The sequence below is a fragment of the Rhipicephalus sanguineus genome, chromosome 8, assembly GCF_013339695.2.
Source record: "Rhipicephalus sanguineus isolate Rsan-2018 chromosome 8, BIME_Rsan_1.4, whole genome shotgun sequence".
In the NCBI taxonomy this organism is placed as follows: Eukaryota; Metazoa; Arthropoda; class Arachnida; order Ixodida; family Ixodidae; genus Rhipicephalus; species Rhipicephalus sanguineus.
The window spans coordinates 8,319,490-8,342,794 of record NC_051183.1 but is presented as its reverse complement, the minus strand read 5'-3'; the positions used below and the strand labels follow the sequence as shown (position 1 = coordinate 8,342,794).

The 23,305-nt window shown below is 46.3% G+C and overlaps 2 protein-coding genes across 2 annotated transcripts in view; one reads left to right on the top strand and one right to left on the bottom strand.

Annotated features, from left to right (window-relative positions):
- Positions 1-539: 539 nt before the first annotated feature.
- Positions 540-7,640, bottom strand: LOC119402530 (uncharacterized). Its single transcript, XM_037669680.2, has 4 exons — positions 7,044-7,640; positions 5,341-5,490; positions 1,963-2,142; positions 540-683 (listed from the first exon to the last, which is right to left on the bottom strand). Exons 1-4 carry the CDS (start codon positions 7,191-7,193, stop codon positions 579-581), a joined length of 585 nt encoding a protein of 194 aa, XP_037525608.2. The 5' UTR covers positions 7,194-7,640; the 3' UTR covers positions 540-578.
- A 9,936-nt stretch (positions 7,641-17,576) lies between these two features.
- The window catches only part of LOC119401282 (transmembrane protein 62), a 30,292-nt gene continuing 24,563 nt past the window's right edge, over positions 17,577-23,305 (top strand). The window contains exons 1-5 of the mRNA XM_037667970.2: positions 17,577-18,145; positions 18,705-18,816; positions 18,940-19,077; positions 20,145-20,190; positions 20,839-20,986. Coding sequence (XP_037523898.1) covers positions 17,915-18,145; positions 18,705-18,816; positions 18,940-19,077; positions 20,145-20,190; positions 20,839-20,986 — 675 coding nt within the window. The 5' untranslated portion in view covers positions 17,577-17,914. The remainder of the gene's footprint in view (positions 18,146-18,704; positions 18,817-18,939; positions 19,078-20,144; positions 20,191-20,838; positions 20,987-23,305) is intronic.

The window sequence follows — 23,305 nt, the reverse complement described above, 5'->3', positions numbered from 1 at the left end:
ACGTCACATGATGACGTCATCACATTACGGCGTTGCTTAGTCATGGGTGGGCAGATCTCGGAGGCACGTGAGGTGGAGAAAGCTTGCATTGCCTCCGAACCTGGAGGCGGTGCAAAACCACGCTATAGTGCTGGAGCTATCCTGGTAAGAAGACCGAGAAGAAGAAGATGGCTTTCGCCTTCGAGTCATGTTAGGCGAATGCGTAGGGGACTCCGAGTTTTATTGTACACTTCAATAACATGAGGTCCTGTTTCAATTCTTGATTGCGTGAACATATTTTGTATAACTCTAGATCTGCGCACACATATGTGAAAAACAAAAAGAAATGAAGACCACTATGCGATGGTGCTAACCAATATCATATCCTTCACTTCCGGGCCGAGCATAAGTGGCCACAAGAAGTACTGCAGCGAAAATAACGGAGCGTTTGTTTTTTTTAAAGAAGTATATTGAAAACAAATTACTACCGACATACTGACGTTCCTGTACCAGATTAGGTAATAAGATGAGTGCTGACTTCCGCACGGTAAATGTCGTGTTGCGTGGTCACGTGTCGACCCGAACAGTGTCGTCTGCGGTCATCGCGCAGCGGCCATTGGACCGGCGTGCTTCTTGCAGCACTTGCAGCGGAAGTAGCACAGGTCGAAGAAGTTGCACCCTTCGTCCACGCGCCAGTCGGACGCCTGGGCACACCGAGAGAAGCGTTATTCCTAGGTCGGAGGAACAAGCGCGCTTCTGTAGGGAGCAGCGACTGATATGAGGCCAATAACGCCACATCTGTTCGAAATTAATGCAGGCATAGGCGAGCTCAGTGGCGGGAATGCTGCACTGTAAGTAAATAATGCAGTCCGTGCAGGTCAGCTTTTTTCTGAAGGGCGGCGAGGGATGTACAAATCTGCGCATATAGATCCCTGAAGCGGTCCTCTTAAAGTGACTATAGATGTGAATGTACTCATCTGCGCAGATGTAATGTTCGCATCTACATAGTTACTGTATATGGTCCCTTCCAGGGGTCTTTTACAGTAACCTTAAATTAACTCTGTTACCTGTATATTAACAGTAACTCTAGATTAGCTGTAACTCTAAATAACTATTTCATAAACTCTAGAAACGGATCCTATACAGTAGCATCTAGATAACCCTAACAGTAACTCTAGAAAGGGAACCTATTCAGTAAAGCTAGCTTAAGTAGATTAAGTCTAGATTAACTCTAGACGGACGCCCCGCCACGGTGGTCTAGTGGTTATGGCGCTCTACTGCTGACCCGAAGGTCGCGGGATCGAATCCCGGCCGCGGCGGCTGCATTTTCGATGGAGGCGAAAATGTTTGAGGCCCGTTTACTTAGATTTAGGTGCACGTGAAAGAACCCCAGGTGGTCGAAATTTCCGGAGCCCTCCACTACGGCGTCTCTCATAATCATATCTTGGTTTTGGGACGTTAAACCCCAAATATTATTATTATTAAACTCTAGACGGACAGCAACTCTTATGATGATTAGTGGGGTTTTGTGGCACAAGGGCCATGGGTGGCCAAAGAGCGCCATGTCTTTTATGTGGTGTTGGCGATGACTAATGATTTCGATGACAGGGTGTATTATGGCTGTATAGAGGCCTAAAATTACGCGCTATGAAGCAGTGTAAAAGGTGTGTATAGAGTATAAAATTATGGCAGCGATACGTGTTGTGATCTATGGGTGTGGATTGAATTACAAGTGAGCAAGGTATGTACAAGCGAGAGATGGGAGAATAGCACGAATGACTCCTCAAGGCCTTTGAGGCCAAAGGCAGGGAGGCAGGTGTTTTCTTTAATTTAGCTACCGCTTAGATAACTCTAACGTTACTCTAGGAAGGGAGCCTACGTACATTAACTGTATAGTCACAACCACTCAGCCACCAAGGAAGATGCTGCGATTGCGATCGCTACCTCTAGTGCTCTATATGACGAAGCTGATAGTGCGCATACCTCCATCTCGGTGTCGGTCTCGTCCCAGTAGCCGCAGTAGGACTGCTGCAGGAAGGTGACCTCTGTGACGTGACCCTCGCTGTGCGACCGCTTGACCACGGGGGGCTTGAGCAGGCTGAAGGAGACGCGCAGCTTGGTGCGTATCACGTACTCCTTGCGAAGGATGAACGGCAGGTAAACCTGCAAGGCCGCTCTGTCTTCAAGGGACACTCAAGTGGAACGATGAATCGGTTCATACTGATAAGTTGTACTCGCAAAACTCCAAACCTAGTTAATTCAACTTTCATATGTCTATTAATTGACGAGAAAATCAAGGTCAAATTCGCACTTTCAAATTTCGCGCCGGAATCTCCGCGCTTAACGTCCCGGATTTCAAAGTGTTTACTTCGTATTTTGGCGATACTGACCCAACGAAATTTCCTGAAACTTGGTATGTTAAGTCTATGACCCCTTCCGAGGACAATTCACTCCATTTTCATTAAATAGGAACTACGTAGGACTTAGTAGATGTCGTCAAAATCTATGACGTCACGGCATTTGGTGCGGGAACTTCAAGGTGGCGTCGCCACCCGCATTTCGCCTTTTTAGCGTTTTCTCGCTTACCAAGCCTCTTCTAGCGGCAAGCGTGGCGATTTTGGAATTGTGAAAGAATAATTTACTAATATGAGAAAAATGGCTTTTTCTGACACATCCTGAAGCGCACACCAACTTTACGGTTAAGAAAGGCGGACAGGGAAGCGTTTCAGCGCTGTCCTGTCCGCCTTTCTTGACCTTTCGTCTGCGTGCTGGCTTACCTCAAGACCTATTTAATATGAATTTTTAACCAATTAACCCGCGCGTCGCCACCCCGCGTGTCGCCGCAGTCATTCGTGGTACTAACACGCATCGCTTCTGTCTAGGCTGTGACTCCTGCAAACGCAGATGCTTTCGCGTTGTACTTCGCTTCTGATTCGTCGGAGAAACTATTTGCCAGAGTATTGCTCGGAACTAACGAAGCAGAGAGTAACATAAATTTGTATCTACTGAAATGCATTTTTCTTTCTATTTTTTACATTAACTACAACGAGGACAGGAAACCATTTCATGTGTCATTGATGAAGGTATTCGGGTCCGCCATGGTGTTATAATAGCTACGGTGCTCGACTGCTGACCCGAGAGTCGTGGGTTCGATCCCGACCGCGGCAGTCGCATTTTGATGGAGGCGAAATGCTAGGGACCCGTGTTCTGTGCAATGTCAGTGCACGTTAAAGAACACTAGATGGTCTAAATTTCCGGAGCCCTCCACTGCAGAGTGCCTCATAATCATGTCGTAGTTTTGGCACGTAAATCCGCACAAGTTATTATTACTACGAGGGTATTCGGATGATGATGATGAACAAACTTTATTTAATTGGCAGAAAGATCCAACATTCGAATATTTGCCTCGAATACTGCCTGCCCAGTTCTAAAACTGTGAATGGAGTATAAGGGTGCCTCGGTCACGAAAGCTTAGCACAGTGGTTCTCAAATGGGGGTACTCTGACCCCAGGGGGTCCGCGAAGCAATTTTTGAGGGTCCGCTAAACCCATCGTACAAAAAAAAAAAACGCGTTTCTTTGAAGTCACACTATGTCCCATGACAGTAGACCCTTCCAATTTTTTTTTATAAGCTTCACCGCATAACACGTTTGCATTGCGGCGGAGCTGACTTGTTTTCCTTTCATGAGATGGTTGTAAAGCTCTCGTTGCAGTTTTCTACGAGATATGCAAGGGAGCATACCTTTAACAGCGAAGCTGTTTAGCAAATCGTTCCTTGTCGGACGAACCAAAAAACTATCATCATCATAAACGGGTATGTGCCACAGAAACTGGGTACATCCCACTGCTCGCCACTGGTCCACTAAAAATGAAGAAGGCAACAGTTAGCCAAACAACATAAATGGGACCCAGAAATGAAGTTTCGTATGCCTCACAAGCTGAAGCGAAAGATGACATGCATGATTCACCGCATTCGTCTTGGTGTGGCATTCACAAGACGCTATGCCCACTTGATCGGCTGCAGTGACACAGGTTCCGATTGTGGTCATTGTCAGTTACCAGAGACACTTGAACATATATTTTGCGCCTGTCCAGCGTACGCACGAGAACGACAGAAACTTATCTCATCGATTGGGCAATATCATAGCAGGCCAATAACCGATGAGGTTGTCTTAGGTCCTTGGCCTGACGTCAGCAGCACAAGTGTGGTTATAGAAGCAGTCGTAGCCTTCTTACAAGCCACTGGACTGGATGCACGTCTTTAGATTTGCCCCAGCGTCATGAACTATATTCTCATCTCCCTACCTTACCATCGTCATTCATCACTCTTTCGCCCCCCTGTCCCCCCTCCCCAGTGTATACAGTAGCAGGCCAGAGCAAACTTTAGCTCATGCCGACCTCTCTGCCTTTCTGTAAATAAATTCTCTCTCTCAAATGGCTGCGAAACGACGGCGGCGAGCCGAAGATCTCGAGTACGTTCAGCGAGAGAATACTATGTAACGGGAAAGGCGGCTGCAAGAAGACCTTGAAGCGATGGAAGGCCTACGCCAACGACGACGTGCTCGTAGATCTATCAGAGATGTGAACGCTTGTTTCCAGCGCCAGTCTCCGTCTCTGGAGTTTGGACATCCGTGTCGTGTCTGTGACTGTCTGTGGTTTAACTCGAACCTCTCTGCAGTGAGAATCAACATAGAAACAACCTAGCATCACCTAGCTAGAGCCTAGCAATGACCTAGAAGCAACCTAGAAACAACCTAAATCACCTAGCTAAGGCTAGGAACAACCTAGAAGGAACCAGATTTGTCTTCAGAATTGTCCAATTTCGCTGTTTCAAGCCTTGCGCGGCTTAATGCAAGCTTCGCCAATTTTTCTAAGCTTGCATATTTGAAGAACAAACACAGGTAGAAACAGGCCGAAAGTGGCTGCAGACCACACAACTTATTGCCAAGCTGTTGAGATCGAATTGGCGTGGCACTTCATTTTGACCAATATTTGCCAGATAGGAATAAAAGATATCTATTTCACGCTGCATGTTGTGTTAATTTATGACCCCCCCCCCCTTCCCCTTTCCTCTCACCAGAAGGGGTCCCTCATCACTTCCAATGGTCCACAAGGGGTCCCCAAAACATCCATGACTGAGAACCACTGGCTTAGCAGCTAAAGTTCTGCACTGCTAAGCTCAATGTCGCGGGTTAGGTTCCCAGTGACTGTAGTTCGATGGGGCTAATAATGCAAAAACACCCGTGCGCTTAGATTTATAACCCGCATTCTCTCACTGCGGCATGCCGCTTATCGCGGTTTCGACACGTAGAACGCCAAATGTTTCCAAGTATATAGTGCAAGCAAGAGTGATCCTGTATACCGTGTCGTCGGTCTGCAGAATCAGCCGGTTTCGCAGGAACTCCGGCGCCGCGGCCTCCTGTCGCAGGTCGGGCAGTGAACGCGTGCGGGTCAGCCGGAACTTGCGCTGCGCCGGCGTGTGACTTGACGAAGCTGCCACGGGGGGCTCCAACTGCGTTGTTGCATATGGCGCACTTATAGCCCGAGCTTCGTGCTATATATATACACCATATATGTTCGGCTCTCTGTCAAAGCTCTGACTCGTGTTATCGCTAGGCGCACTGCATTCAGGCCACCTCTGCTGAATGCAGTGAAACCTTCTTGAGTGTTGGCGAATTCTCTGATGAGATAGTATGCACGATGTGTGTGATGGAGTTAATCCACAACTAACACGAGCACCAGCGATAACACCGGAGTACACGATCACACATTTATAAAATCAGACGTGTTTCTCTGACGATCAGATTGTCGGCGGCCAACGATCGTGCTCGCCGCTATCATTGTACTGCGATTATTACTTCCTTGTATTTTGAGCATTCAGTATAACTTTTTCTGTGCCAATAACCACCTGAATATTTACCCGTTCCACTGCTTGGTTCTTAACCGTCACAACCACGTGACAATATAATGACGGATGAACGAAGAGAACGGAACGAAGAAAGGAAAAAGACTACGAGGGTAGCTAGCCTCATCCGGCGGCGCCACACAGCATCTGCGCAGATATGCACGTGATGTGACGATTTCTGTACTATTTATTCGCAGAGACTTTTGTTGTTGTCGTTTTTTGGTATCGTTCGTGGAGCTTGTGCATATATCGCATTTCCCCGCAGTAAACCAGCGGCTTTTTGTTCACCGCCCCATCTCTAGCACTAGTTGTTCCGCTCTTGTGGTTGTTGACTATGCGCACAGCTCGTTCAACAAGGCATCAAATGCATACAGTCTGCGTATAGCGTTGGAGAGAGATCGAATTGTAATTAAAGCCAGACGAAAACTCTAAAGAAACTGTTTATCGGGTTTTGCTTCTTTGCAATGGCAGTCTTTGTGAGGAGAAGCCTAACTTAGAGTTGGTCTTAGCTCCACTTATCTGCGAGTTGGAAACAAACATGCCTGCGTGCATGGGCGTACGGAGGGGTGTGCAAAGGAGACGCTCTTGCCTGGGTGTGCTGCCGAGAATGTATACAGCGACGGTGAGAATAGTGATCAGAGAAAGGTTCGTTATGCGCGTGGCGCATCGTTTTATTTGGTAAGAAAATCCAGCATTGTAGTGAAACTGAATATGACACTTTCGCACATTTTGCCTTTCTTGAAGTATTAGCTGCGGCGTCCTATTTTTTAAATTTCTTTGTCTTTGCTTTTGTTTTGTATGTTAATATTCGCTGTTTTTTATTTGTTTACTTATATTTTCGTATTGTTTATATCGATCTGAAATATTCACTGTACCCCGTTAAAGAATGGCAGTGTGTGCTCGTAAACCCGCCGCGGTGGTTACGGCGCTCGAATGCTGACTCGAAGGTCGCGGGATCGAAATGCGGCCGCGGCGGCCGCATTTCGATGGAGGCGAAAAAATGGAGGCCCGTGTATTGAGATTTAGGTGAACGTCAAGGAGCCCCACGTGATTGAAATTTCCGGAACTCTCCACTACGGCATCCATCGTGGTTTTAGGACGTAAAGCCCCAACAAGTGTTATCGTGTGTTCTCGTAATGCTGTCGCTGTGTTTAGCTCACGACAAATCCGCTGCCGACGTCGGGCGGCAGCGCGAACGGGCACTCGGTCATCTCCGGCGAGCTCGTCAACGGCGCGGGCGACACATGATCGTGCCAGTTGGGCGTCGACACTGGCGGCCGCTCGGGAGATGTCAGGTCCAGGCTGCCCATCAGACGGCGCAGGTCGCCCTTCACTCCGCCCCCCGTGGGAGGGGTGCCTGGGCAGCTCGGCGACGGAGTGCGCAGGCGCAGGTAGCCCGAAATGCCCGGAGAAATGTGGCCCAGGGTGTTCTGAGTGTAAGACGAAATGATTTCAGTTTTGAGATAGATAGATAGATAGATAGATAGATAGATAGATAGATAGATAGATAGATAGATAGATAGATAGATAGATAGATAGATAGATAGATAGATAGATAGACAGACAGACAGACAGACAGACAGACAGATAGATAGATAGATAGATAGATAGATAGATAGATAGATAGATAGATAGATAGATAGATAGATAGATAGATAGATAGATAGATAGATAGATAGATAGATAGATAGATAGATAGATAGATAGATAGACAGACAGACAGACAGACAGACAGACAGACAGACAGACAGACAGACAGACAGATGGATAGATAGATAGATGGATAGATAGATACTAGATAGATAGATAGATAGATAGATAGATAGATAGATAGATAGATAGATAGATAGATAGATAGATAGATAGACAGACAGACAGACAGACAGACAGACAGACAGACAGACAGACAGACAGACAGATAGATAGATAGATAGATAGATAGATAGATAGATAGATAGATAGATAGATAGATAGATAGATAGATAGATAGATAGATAGATAGATAGATAGATAGATAGACAGACAGACAGACAGACGGATAGATAGATAGATAGATAGATAGATAGATAGATAGATAGATAGATAGATAGATAGATAGATAGATAGATAGATAGATAGATAGATAGATAGATAGATAGATAGATAGATAGATAGATAGAGACAGACAGACAGACAGACAGACAGACAGACAGACAGACAGACAGACAGACAGACAGACAGACAGACAGATAGATAGATAGATAGATAGATAGATAGATAGATAGATAGATAGATAGATAGATAGATAGATAGATAGATAGATAGATAGATAGATAGATAGATAGATGCTGTTATCGCTGACTTCATGTAGTGGAGCGCCTCAAGGCTGTAGTTCTTGGCAACAATTAATAATAATAATAATAATTTTATTTCTGCCTCAAGAAATACATTGACAGGGGAGCTGCAGAAAAAGCTCCCCTGTCCCTTGTACTTGCTCAGAGTTACCGTATGTACTCAATAAAAAGAGCCTATTTATCCCCGGTCGGCTGCATTTTTATCGGGTCGTGTATTCACTATGCGGTAGACCAACACAAAGAAAGCACGAAGGCAAAAAGCTGAGAGTCTGGCTCTTAATCTGCTTTCATATATCATAACAACGCTACACCAAGAAGAAAAAAAGAAAAGCATTCATGATCATTTACCGAGACACGTCCCAATATACTAAGTCGTTTGTTGTATGGAAGGCTATCTGAACTTCGTTCGTTCCTAGTGCATCAGTTATAGTACCCCGCATGCTCTCACATTACGCCATTCTAGATTCACCTTCTACGTTATTTAGACGGTCCCTTATAAGTGACACTTTGTTTCTTCTTTTCGGTCGCCTCGATATGTCACAAGCTCATGCAACCAAGCATGACATCGCTACTTAAGAACCACTGACTGTGGTCTCCCGGAGAGGCGTCCTGCGCTGGCGATTCTGGTCGATGGCTTGCAGTTCCTCCATGCCCTGGTGCCTGGCGAGGCCAGCCGACGCTTTGGTAGGCACTCTGTACAAACAAGAAAAAATATATCTTGGTTTAATGATGTTGATTAAATCTGTATGTATCCTCTGCTGCTCGTGCGCATGAATACCGTGCAACTATACATAAGTTATTGATATACCAAATCAGTATGTTTAGAACAGTCTGAGAATTTCAATATTCCTTTGCAACGCTATGAGCCGAATAAAAGCCGGCTTAGTGCCCACCTAAGCGATTTCTCCTTGACCGGGCATTTAAAAAAGGAAGCCTCGCGAATGTATGCAGTAGCAGTAGCGCGCGATGGGCGAAAGCTGCAACAAAAAGCCTTCCGGTTAGTGTTTAATCATGGAGTGGTAACGCAAAAAGAGCCTATGAAACATTTTTATCAAAATTTTTCAGTCATCAGCTCCGACGAAGTCGTGCACGCAACGCAGACTGCAAACAGTGAAAGGAGTGGTTCGTGTTTGTGCTCTGCGGTTCGCTGCACATGCGTCTCGGCTCGGGGATGCCTAATAATATACAGATTAATGTTAAGCACCGAATTGTGGTGCGTCTAAACAATAGCAGACTACCTACAGCAAGGACTCATTTGCGCAGTGCCAAGGCTTGACCGCGGACGTGCCGGTTTTTGTTACTTTCAAACGCAATTTAAAAATACAAATTATATTTAGATATGAAAAAAGAGTTGTCTATTCTGTCACTACAATTCACAGACCTTACACTTGCACCAGTGTGTTGCTGCTTGCTCCGACCAGTTGTCAGTCCCTTCAAGAATACCTGTGTGGAAGCAAGCGCGTCCACGCGCCTGATGCGTTTACACAACGATGAAGGTTTTCTCAAAAATTTCATTTTCGTGCTGCAAAGTGCAGCGTCTTGAGGCGCTCGGCACGTGTCCACAACGCAGACAACCATCGAGTCGCCGTTATGTTATTTACATTCACAGCGATAATTAACACCATTCAATTTCTGCCGTAGGTTCTTGTTTCTTCTAGTAATAAACTTCGTGCCGCCTAACAGCAGTTCCTTCAGGCAGCGCTAACGAGAGCATGGGCGAAAGTCTATGCTCTCACGAGACACTCATTAAATTACTTTGACGTTCGGTCGATTGCATTGTCCCCCTAACCCCGTCACCCCTTCGCCTACCTCCCCGTCCCTTGAGGCTTCGTACACCTCACCCGGTGTTGCACTTATAGGCGTGCGCACAGGGGGGCCCCCCTTAATCATTCTAGGGGGGCGCCAAGTCTGACTCACACATGTACCGTCATTCTTTAAAAGTTATGGCCAAGCAGATTTTAATGGCGGCCGAGGATGCATTCCAATAACTGTCGAATTCCAAGAAATGTCGAATTCTCTCATTTAATCCCGGAAAGCCGGAGCCAAAGGCAGGCCGTTGTGAGAAGCACGTGACTGCTTAATTTTCATTCTTGGCAATTTCTTGCATCCGCTGCGAAGCTTGTTTTCTTTCGGACTCCATCAACGGGGCGAAACTTGCCCCCCTTGCGGAGAACCCTGTTGCTCTATACCTCTGGAAATCTACGTTTGACAAAGCGACGACGTCATGGAATGGCGTAATGACATGATGTCATGTGACGCCGGACACCGAATTATTTTACCCATGAGACACATAAGCCTTAGTAACGCTTTATCTGCGGAATAGGCTGTATTTAGCGACTCTCGTTTTTTGTAATAGCCGTGTGTCCTCACGTGGATGTGTCGGCGTGGTCCGGAGTGCGGACTCGAGCCGGCTGCTGGTTGGCGAGCCCAGCATCGACGGCCGACTTGTTAGCCTCGCTCACGGAGCCAGTCGTGTCGGTGTTCGTCGACATGACCGCCGGCGTACTGGGCGCCGCCGACGGCGATCGCAGCAGCTTTCGAATCCTCGCGCGTTTGCGCTTGCGATGACTGAACGTCGAGGGACTGGCTACCGTCGTCATTGCGGGCTCCAGGGCCGGCGGCGAACGCGGCTGCGAGCTCGCCAGCGACACCTTGCGATGCGACAGCCCTTCGGTTGGCCTGCGCGGGAGAACATTTCGAGCGTTCCATTCAATCTTTCGTCGTTTATTCGGGGATTTTTTAACGCTTATTAAGAATAAAGCATTAGATGCCTCATCAAACGCGAAAATTGACCGTCGGCGTCGTCAGCACGAGTGATGAAAAAGATCGTCATCACGCCATGTGACGTCATCATGACATCACAGATCGCCAAAATTTGTGACGCCATCGTGACGTCCCATAACGTGACGTCACATGGTGACGTCATCACACGACAACGTCGCTTGCTAAAAGGTAGCTCGATCATTGAGACAGTGCAAAACCACGTTTGGTGTAGGCGAGTATCAATATATCAACTAAGAACAACACAAGCCTAAGTCGAAGGCTTTCGCCTTCGACTTTTCTTAGGCTAGTGCACGGGGAACCCTGTGATTTTTTCTTTTCTTTTTATCGGCGTATTCTTACAGCAACAAGGTATCAGAAGAATAGCACATAGATACGAAAATTACGGGCTGTGCAACAAGCAAATAACAATCCTACATATTGATCTTGGTCCATTAGTTTGTACCGAAGTTGGTGTATACGTTAATTAAACGCAGGGAGGCAATATTCTGGTTGCGATTATGAATGGAATTGCGTATTCCATGTGATGATAACTGGTGCTCGATTATTGTACCAGAATGGATGACGTAGGCAAAAAAGTCAATAAAAAGGCAATAAATTGCATTTGAATTTTTTTTTTGTGAGGGTCTGAGGACGGAATATAAATGCGTGGCGAGCACAGAGCAAACATCTGCGTAAATTCCGGCTTCTCCGCAATAAGATACTTAGTGTGGGAAAGCCCGCTTAACTCGTTTTTTTCTTCGTGAATTGGACACGAATTGTTGTAGTACCCTCGTTCCTCCTCCTCTAGCCCATGTGCTCCCAAGGAGAGAGGGGGAGGGAGGGTTGCGTCTGATGTAGACAAAATGGGCAAAAAATAGACAAGAAAATGGAGACGACGCAGCTAGCGGAACTCGCTCAGGCGATCACGCTTGCCTCGCGGTAATGAGGTGGCGCTACTGCCCTATGACGTAGACCCATAGGCGTGCGCAGAGTTCCCCTTCAGGGGTGGGGGGGCGAAGGTTCGTCGCAGCGCCCTCCTCCCAATTATGTCAATGCATGGCGCTGACATTGCGCCCCCCCCCCCCCCCCCCCCCATGCGCACGCCTATGCGTAGACCACTGCGAAAACCAAAGAAGGCAAGACACCGAGTGTGATTGATATCATAGGTGTGCTCAGGGTGCCTCATCAGGGGAGGCGAAGGTTCATCGCAGCCCCTCCCTACTAAGTAAATGTATGGGGCAGACTTTGTATCCCCTTTCCCCCATGCGCACGCCTATGCTTGATATGCAGGATATCAAAAACACCTTTCTTGCCACGAAAATACGCTTGGTAAGCAAGAGAAGGCGCAAAAAGAAACGGGTGGCGACGCCGTCTTCAGGCTGCCACACCAGCTCGCCATGACGTTATAGACTGATGACTTCTGCTAGAGCAACACCCTCTAGAAGGTTTGGCCTATGTAATCCTCTGATGAATGCAAATAGCGCGAAAAAGCGTAGGACTAGACGAAGAAGGCTACAGCACAAGCGCATACTAACAAATGAACTTTTATTAGAAAGACGAAAATATATAGGAAGCCCAAACCACATGTTCACCACGAACACAACCGAAAACCTTAGATGTGCGCATCCAGGTATGTTATCTCTGCCTTATTTAACGCTAGGGAAGGCTTTGCCACACAGTCATCTCCAGCTTTCAAAATGAAAAAAGCCTCTACGAGCTCACGTGCCGTCTGGTCCCTATGACGTGCGAGCACTTTCGCATCAGACAAGCGAGGAGTACACCTACACTCACGGCAGTGCAGGGCCAAATTAGACGACGGCTGCCCATTCAAAGATCGACGGTGATCTTGCAGGCGCGCATTCAGACAGCGGCCTGTTTGTCCTATATAGTATTTACCGCACGTGAAAGGCACCTGATATACAACTCCCTTGCCACAAACCGAAGGGCTGTCCCTGTGTTTCACCTTACACTCGTGCCATTTCTGCGCAGTCCCATCCACCTTCCTTTCAACAGCGGCGCATACTCTACCCAGCTTATTCTTAGCAGAAAAAATATCATATCTGGCACCAACCTTCTTGAGACGATGGGAAACACCGTGCAAGAAAGGGATACTTGCGAGAGGCTTCTTCTCACGTACCCTATCATTTTCGACCGAGCCTTTCAACTCAGATTTCAAGGTCACGAGAATCCTTTCACATAGGCGGCCCAAATTAGCAGCAGGATAGCGCGCTTCTCGGAGCCTGTCCAGCTGCTTGTCGAAGCTTTCACACAACAGGTGCGGGCACGTTTTCTTTAACGCGGAAGTCAAACAAGAAACCGCAACGCCATTTTTCACTAACTTAGAATGACAAGATTGGAAGTCTAAAATTGGCTTCACTGAACGCGGGGCATACAGCCAACAAGTGTGAGCACCACCAAAACGAATGGTCAAGTCTAAAAACTGAATAGCACCTTCCCGCGGCACTTCAAACGTGAAATTAAGGCCTGCCCCTTTCTCCTTAAAAAGTTTGAGAACGCTCGTCCTAGTGGAAACACACCGGCAGGAGTCAACTAGAACAAGGTAATCGTCCACATATCGAAAAGTTCTTACAGCAACATCATTCAAGTCAGGTTCAAGTTCCCGGTCTACCCTGCTCAAATAGATATCGCTCAAAACTGGGGCGACCCTAGAGCCGATGCACACACCCGACTTCTGCGTATACACATCACTCCGCCACCCGATCACTGTAGACTTCAAATACAGACCAAGCAACTGCACAAAAGCCCCCACAGAAATGCCACATTTGTCCTGGAACACTTGCTCATCGTTGTCCTTTACAATGCAATCATGTACATAGGACAGTAGCTTATCGTGCTGCAGAGAATAAAACAAGTCCTCTACGTCAACGCTGAACCCAGAGACGGAAGAGCATGAATCACTCTGAAGGAACTTGGTCACCTCAGACGAGTTCTTGACTCGAAAGAGATCCGCGATGTGTAGCGCCTACAGGTGTTTCTGGAGGAACCCAGAAACCGCGTGTTGCCAAGTCCCACGTTCTGACACAATCAGGCGGAAGGGGTCACCATTCTTATGGGTCTTTACGGTAAAAAACACGTGGAGTAGAGAACCCTTTTCATTCCTTACCGAGGCCGAAAGGTTGTGTAGGTTAGTATGTGTTAGTATGCGCTTGTGCTGTAGCCTTCTTCGTCTAGTCCTACGTTTTTTCGCGCTATTTGCATTCATCATGAATTACCAACTCGCCCGACAATCAATCCTTCTATGTAATCCTCTATCGTGTAATGACGAAGAACGGCATGGTGGCTCGGGCGCGCGCGCTGCGACCAAAGGGACGAATAAAAACAAGTCAAAACATATGGCCCAGTTAACGGGTGTCGTGTCTATTTCTGTGCATGACCATCGGTTAAAATAGATTACTTAGAGCGCATGGTATGTTTCTAAAACTTTCACTGAGCCGACATGGCCGAATGTACGAGAAATATACCTTGATGTCCATCACATTACACGGACGTGCAGCGTTGTTCTGGCGCGAAATTCAAGAAATTAATAGGCTGGTACCTTCATTTGCTGGTCTAATATAATGAACCTGTGATCACGACACAAAATACACATTTGACTTCCAGTTGAGATATTCCCGAACTGCGAGAGACAGTTTGGAAAACTGTCAGCTGGTATCTCGAAAGCGCTCCAAGGATTTCTTTTGAGCTAGAGGACGTGAGTTGACTGCTGCTATGCTTGAATCCTGCTATTTGAACATTGCCCGTTTAGGCGAGCGTCAAAGTCAAGTCAACCTAAGCAACCTTGATCAAAAGCCTAACGAAATCATGTTTCTCATGCTTACATGCTTTTCTGTATTGATTTCTGTTGTACAATATAGATACAACATGTTACATGCATGTAACATGTTGTACGACACTGCATTGAAGTGTACTTAAATATCTGCTTTGTTAGCACAATCCTTTCATGTAATTGCATATTTATTTAGACATCCTACTAGCCAATAGCTATGGGTCTAACCTGTTGTGTATTTTTATGTATTAAGAGAACTTGAAATAAAAGAAAACTCACAGGGTCCCTCATGCTTTCACTAAAGACGACTCGAAGACGATAGCTTTTTCTTCTCACTATAGAAGTGCTGGTCCTTCCCCGCCCCCCTCCGAAAGCTGTCTACGCCTAACGTGGTTTCGCACTGCCTCCAGGAAAGGAGGCATTGCGAGATTTCTGCATCTCACCTGGATTTGCACTGCCTCCGTGATCAACCCATCTTTGACCAACCGACGATGTCATGTGATGACGTCACAGTAACGTCATGATGACGTCATTGTGAAGTCACGAAATTTTAGTGATTTGTGGTGTCATGATATGACGTCATACGGTGCCGTCATCGCGTGATTATTTTTTTTTTTCATCACTCGTGTTGACGCCAACGGTCAATTCTCGCGTTTGATGAGGCAGTAAGGCTGTCGCCTTAATAAAAAATGAAAGAATTAATGAACCTTCGGACGTCGCCTTCGTCATCGGTGTCCTCTCCGTGGTGCTTTCCGTGCAGCGGCTTGTGGACCCCCGGGAGAGAGGACTGGTCGGCCAGCTGCTGGAGCTCGGGAGTCGACGAGCGCGGAGCAGGGGGCGACGAGGTCGAGCTCTTGCGTCGGCACCCCTCGGGTTCCATGGTCGGAGAAACCCGAGAAGCGACGACCCTGACGGGCGACACACGGCACTTCTTCATCGTCTCCTTCTTCGATGGCTGTCAGAGGCACGAGTTCACACGCTTCGGTCGGGGCTTGGCTCGAGAAAGAAGGCGGGAAAGGCGTTGTTTTTCCTTTAGAAAAAATGATAATTTTTTAATGCTAGTGAATAGATAGATGGAAAATTCTATTGAAAATCCCGAGGCGCGTGACTCAACGCGCAGCGCGCCGCTCCCACGTTGGGACAGTCAGGCCAAGCCCGACAGCCGCATCGTGGAACCTCTGGACAGCCCACGGTGGACAGCCCGGACAGCTCTGGACAGCCCATGGGGCTCTTGATAGCAGATAGCCTGGATGCCTGGTCCTGGTTGATATGATCCGTGCCTCGTAACGAGGGTCAACGCCAGATCATATTATGGTCTAGGCTGGCGAATTCGTTGTAGTACCGGCAAAAGCTACTGGGATAAGCGTCGGGATAGATTTTGTGTCCGGACACAGAGATTCTTAGCACCCTCCGCTGCGTCGCAGGTCTGACCGCCACCGTGGTCATAAAACACAACATCCGTCGGACATCCGAAACAACTCCGAACATCATTGGACATCAACGGACTTGCAAGGGATGCAGCAATGCAGTCGGAAATCTAGTGCAATTTGAGTGGATATGTCCCACAAAGGATACCCTAAAAATATCCTGTCTCGGACGTCCTGAAAAAACGTACTTCGTAAGCATTTTGTGTTCTCAATCTTCTTTTGCAATGCTTAGGCAAATATCTGCTTTGGCAAACATATGTCTGGTAAAGCATGGCAGTGTTTCGTATTAGCAGTTGTTTCAGGCCGTACAATTCAAAGCAAGTTTATGTTTAGGACAGCAAATAGTCGTGTTTAGTGTAATTAAATGTTGGATTAACTAAGCTACTTTGTAAAACATATTGTTGAAATGATGATGTGAGTGTACTGCTTTGACTTTTATGAAAGATGACACATAGGTATTGCTTTTGTACTATCTTTTATTTTAATCTGAGAAAATAGCTATTATTTTTTAAATCGGTTTTTTCTTGCTCCAATGAGCACGAATTCTTATTTGTTATGCAATGTCTAGTCACAGTATGCAATGTACAGTCGCGATCATAAGTTTGGAGACCACGCGATCGCGTGGCAGTGTGCATGCGCGCGCCATCTAACAGCTCGTTACCTGCACTCGAGAGTCTCGCAGTGCAGTGCGCATGCGCGGCCATTCTATCTCGCCGGCCTGCTTGCTCGCTTGCTGCACGCCGGCGCGCGGGCCGATTATCGGAATTAGCGATCGCTTCCGCCAGTAATGCTGACGGCACAGCAGCCACGGCCCAAACTCGGCCCTTTCGCGATAACTGGCAGTGTCTCCTAGCAACGGGAGTTGAGACGTCTGCCGAGAAGGCAACATTTCGCGACGCTTGTAAAAGCGCGCCCTCCGAGACCTCCTTAACACATTGCAGATCTGGCGCTGTGGTAGCCAAAATGCGGCCAAAATGACCTGCGAGGGATGTACGCCGGAGTTTCGGAAGTTCAGTGGATCAGTGGATATCCGAAATCCTGTCGGGGGTATCCTCAGGGCATATGTTGCTTGTGTCACTGCAGGCACATACCGGTGTCTCCGGCTCCCTGGCACCTGTGCGACACGGTGGTACAGTACAACGTTTTTCCCGAACTACCACAATTTCCAAGCAGCTAACTTATGGCACTAAACTGCTGTCAAGAGTGACATCATATACGACTGCGCAGAGTGCTGATTGTCTTACGCAACCAAGGTGGCTCAGTGAAAACGCAAGCCCGAAACTGAAACCGAAACCGCAGTTGCTGCAGGTATGACGTAATCTTTGATGAACGAACACAAAACAGCTACGACGGCTGTTCTTGGCAAAATGCGGCAGAGGCGGCAGAGGTCCCTCTGGCCAGGCTGAATATTTTCCTCCCTTCACGCGGTCTACCGTAACTGCCACGCCTGACTGCAACGGCGCTGAACGCAAACGCTCTTGTCACATGCGTCATGTGTCACAGCTGACGTTGTCCGACTCGCTACGGAGCGATGACGGCGGCGACGGGGCAGCCGCTGGTTGTTCCTCTCGCGAGGAGAACAGTGCCTCTTCTCCGCACTAAATGCGAAAAATTGGCTTCCACATGATCATCTTTCTTCGTCTTCCTCGAACGCTATCGGTCACGCCCGTGCCGTGATTGGAGAACAATGCGCCCCTGTGATTCATGTTGAATTCGCTCGAATGTCCATCGGGCCGCGACCGCAACCACCGGAACCGCGGGGGAGCGCCATGGCGTGCACCAAGCGACTGCTGGCGGTCCTCTTGTTTTTCGTACTCGTGTCCCTATACGTGGCGACCATCGATGACGACCCGCCCCGTCAAGAACAAATGTGGCCCGTCGACGTTGACGACCCGACGGCCGACCCCGTCGTACCCAACGACGAGCACCGCCACCTCATGTACTTCGTTCAGGTCGGTTACCTAGCACATGGACGTCAAGGTTTTCATGTTTAATCCTTACACGGTTGATGACAATCCTTACAGGGCGAGTAATAATCCGTTATAAAATATTTTGCGAATGTGCTGCCCGTCGGCCACAAATACTGCCCGTACCTGGCTCGTTACCATCTACGCTAGGATAGATTATCGGTACTTTTGCCCACTCGTATTTTTCTTTAGCCCGTACCAGCCGGCTAGCGAAAGTTGGAGCTTCGCATAATAAGAAGGGGGCTTCAATGGGCTGATGCGTTAAGAATGGTTAGAGAACAACTCAAAGGATACGCGCTCAACGCCACAGTGCATGTGCCTGGTATAAAAGCTCATTGATTCCGGGTATTTTGCTTTTAAGGATTAACAGAAGTATCTTCTGTTGAATTCAAAGTGGCATATGTGCACAACGCCGGAGGAATATCTCTGCAAATACTTTCATTAGTGACCTAGTTGTTAACTCTCGACTATGATCATGAGGCCTGGTGTTGAATTTTCAAAAATAGTGCCTGTGCTGCCTTAAATTACCTGCATTTTCATGCAGGTCAGTGACACACATCTTAGTGGCTCGGTACCGCAGCGCGCAGTGCAATTGAAGGAGTTCATTGCTGAAACCATAATGAAAGTCATCAAGCCACCTGTTATAGTGATGACGGGTAAGTCTCTGCAATACCAGGTTACTATGACGAAGCTGTCCCTGTGAACCGGTCAGCATTCACTGGGACGCTGCAAGACTCTTGCATCATTGTGTCATAGTAGCGTGCCTTTGTTTTCGACAGGTGATATCGTAGACTCGTTGGGCGCTCGATTCTTGGACTCTGGTCAGATACGTGAGGAGTGGCAACAGTATTGGCGGGCCATCTACGAAACTGGTGTTACACGCAAACATATCTGGTTGGATATTCGAGGAAATCACGGTATGTGCTGTACTTTTACAACTTATACACTGTTCACAGGGACTGTAAATGGGAAAACATTTGGCAGATAACATGGTGAAATAAATGTTAAGGGGACGGACAACCAATTTTTATGGTACCTGTTTTCTTTAGTGCAGCGGAAAGCTTACCAGTCAGAGTGTCTAACCATGGAGTGGTAAAGTGGAAAATGCCATGAAACATTTTTATTCAAAATTTTTCAATCTGCAGCACCGACAAAGTCATACACTCAACACATGCTGCAAACAGTGGTAGATGAGCGCGGCAACGGTTCATGTTCGTGTGGTGTGGTTTGCTGCGCATGCATGCATGCCGCACTCATCTACTGCATTACAACATGGTACCACTAGTTGCCGCAAAGGCAGTGCCGCTTCTGAGCATCAGCTCCTTTTACTTTGCTATTAGCATGGAACAAAGCAGGGATGCCTGTTTAATATATAGACTAATTTTAAGCATGAATTGTGGTGCGCCTAAACAACAGCACATTACATAAGGAAGCAGATGCGGTCATTGACCAAATCAAGGTGAAAACAGAGTATATGTACCGAAACATGTTTCTAGTTAGTGTGATCAAGCAACCTGTACAGGTCCCAAAATGTCTGTGTTTTCACCTTGACTTGGTCAGTGACTGCATCTTCCTCATCCTGTTACCTGACCAGACAAACTTTTGTGGAACTGTTCACTACATAACAGCAGACTACGTACAGCAATCCGAACGACTCATTTGCGCGGTACCGAGGCTTGTCCGCCAAGCGATGCAACATGCCGCTTTTTGAAACGCAATTTAAAAATACAAACCGTGAAAGAATGCTCGATTCACCGTCTTTCACCTTCCACCAGTGTTTTGTGACATTCTGGCCGCTTGTCAATCCATTGAAGCAATTGTTTCTTTGATGTTCATGTGAATGTTAAAATTAGCATTTTAGGAGGCAACCGGCAAACCAACACCCTCAAATCGGGGGACGAGGCAATGCAAGCTCCATGTTAACAGATCAGTGTACCTCTCTTCACATTTCCAAGCATTCACGTATCGTTTATATTTTTTACAGATAATTTAAATCTTGCCTCTGTGGAGGACGAGCATAACTTTTACAGGTAAGGCGCTTCCATTTTGCTGCTGTTACAGCATTAAATGCTTCCATAATACTAGCAAACAAGCACAAAGACTACACAAGACAACCACTAGCCATTGTCCTGTGTCATTCTGTGTAGTCCTTGTGTGTGTTCGCTAGTATTATGGAAGCATTCAAGCAGTACTAACTAGCCCAGCTATATGCTTTAATGCTTTACAAGATTAAACTTATAAAACTACTATGACTTGCATGTTTGCAGAGTTGTCACTGCTAATACTTTTGCTTCAGTAATGAGTAGCAGGCCAGGGCATACTGACCTCCTTGCTTTCCTTCAATGAACTCTGTCTTGCTGCAGTAAAGCTCCAGTGCTACTTGGAAAGAAGCTTTTGTTCAAAGAGGCACTAAAGTAAAACAGTGCATCGATTCAGACTGATAATTTAGTCTTTGAAAACTCGCTTACCAAGTGTCTTTTCATGGCAGGAGCGAGACTTTTGGTATTGTGTAAGCATTATTTACTAATATGAGAAAAATTGTTTTTCTCATTAGTGTCTTTTTAAGGTGAAGTTTTATGTCAATGTAGGTTTAAACTGTGCACTGCGCACAACTTGCATAACGTTTGTCCTAAACGAGCAAGAGCACACGAATGTGTCTGTTGACTCACTGTGTGCAGGGTTTACTCTGTGCAAGGGCGGCAACATTTGCATTCGTATTCGTACACGCACCATGATGGTGACGATCGTTACACTTTCATTGGCATCGACACCTGTACTGACCCCGGTGTCAAGCGACCGTTCAACTTCATCGGCTCTCTGCCCCAGGTGAGAAATGCTGTCATGCCGTGTGGTGTACTCATGTGGCTTTTAGTGGATCATGGATGTAATCATCAGCAGCATCACCATCATTCTTTCATCATGTCATCTTTCTTGCGCCATCTATATATATATATATATACAGGGTGTTTTTTGTAGACAATACAGATTTTTAAATAAAAATCCTATGACAGTAATCCTCTTGCCGTTTTCGCACATGAACTCTATATCGACGTGGAAAAGCTTTGCTGCAGTTAAAATGATACTGTTGCCACTAATTAACAAAGACTCATTAACTAACTTTTAATTAGTGGCTTGAGGGCAGGTGTTTATATTAAAAAATTGTAGTTCGTGCCAATTTATGGCACACCCATTTTTTAAAAATTACGAAAGTTGCACGTAGTTCAAAATATTCATTGAATTTCAAGGGTGAAACTGAAACTGATTCCGCCCGGTGTGCACAAAGTGTGGCGGAACACCGGGACGGCACGTGACAGGGAAGTGACAAAATTCAAATGAAGGCGCGCAGAAGCAGAATCTGGCCAGAAAAATTGGCGAGCATTCTGAAATACACAAGTAGGCAGCTTAATGTTTGTGTGCTATGGGCGGTGCTTATGTGATTCCTTCTTAAAGTATAAAGAGGCACGAATAACTATTTCGCGTGTCTGCAAGAAGAAGCGCTGAAGTGGCAGCCCCTGAGCTTTATGCTTACCAGACGAAGAAAAGGTTGATATTACGGTTTTCTTGTGCACATTTCGAAAGAAACGGATAAGCACCAAACACTACGCACGAAAATGAGGTGATGCGCGGGCACAAGTGAGATGATTTGCAGCTTTTCGCAAACACATACAGCCGCGGCGTGCCTTCATTCAAATTTCTTCGCTCCCATGTGACGGGTAGTTCCGGTCTTACATAGATGAATGGTCTCGCTTCGTGCACGCTTTGCGCAATCAGTTTCGATTTCACCCTTGACATTTGATGATGAATATCTCGAACTACGCACTTGCAACTTTTGTGATCTTTAAAAAATGGGTGTGCCATAAATTGGCACACACTGCAACTTTCTAATATAAACACCTGCCCTCAAGTCAATAAATTAAAAGTTAATTAACGAGTTTTTGTTAATCAGTAGTAAAAGTGTCGTTTTAACTGTGGCAAAGTTTTTCCACCTCGACGTGGAGTGCGTGTGCAAAAACGACAAGAGCCTTACTTATATATATATATATATATATATATATATATATATATATATATATATATATATATATATATATATATATATATATATATATATACACACACACGTCCACACGCACACGCCTTTGTGGGCTTCTGCAGGCCCTATTTGCCTTATTCATTGTCTGTGTACAATTACTTACACTGCAATCTGCTAGCCTCCTGGTTAGCTCACGGTAGAGAGACCGCCTCAGCAAGGTGGTGGTGCTGGGTTTGAACACTGGGTTGCAATGAATTTTTTTATCAACAAAGCTTTCCTTCTGGGAAATACAGATTTTCATTGTGGCTTCATACTAGAAATGGGCAGGTGACATTTTCTGCCCTCTCATGAACCTTCCTACGTGTTTCATGCTTTCACAAAACTAATTTTCCATAATGAGTGCTTTGAAGGTTTCATGCCAGGTTTCCATGACATCATGAATTTTCACGCCAGCTGCTTGGGTCTGTTTAATTTTTAAGAGCGGATGCTGTTTAAGCCGGCCGTAAGAACTTTGGTGTCCGCAGAAAACCACAGGGGGGTATGCACCACAGGAATTGGGCTAGCCCCATTACCCATTACAGCAGGTGCGAGCGGTAAAGGAGAACTCTGCTCGGCGAAGTGGAGCACATGAAAGAGAGAGAGAAAGAAAGTGATAGAAATAAAGAGAAAAAATAAAGGGAATACAGGCATAAAAGAGAGAAACAGACACAAAAAAGAGATAGAAAAAAAAAAAACAGAGAGCAAGACCGAAAGAGGAAGGAAGAGAGAAAGACAGGGAAATAGATAGAAAGAGAGAAGTATAGATAGGGAGAGAATTAGAAAGCAACAGGTACAAGAAACAGAGAATCAGAAAAAAGAAAAAAGAATGAATAGAAACAAGGAAGGCTCCACTCTTCCTTCAGGCTTGGCACCCTTAGTGTGAAGCTGCCGTAATTTTTTTCTTGGTTCATATAAACTGTGTTGCATACGAGAACTGCTACAGAGCCACGACAGGCAGAATTTCAAAATATACAGTAGACTCTTGATAATTCAAGCTCTGATAATTCAAACTTTCGGTTAATTCAAACAAATCTTAAATTTTTGGTTGGCCCACTATGTTTTCAATGTATTTT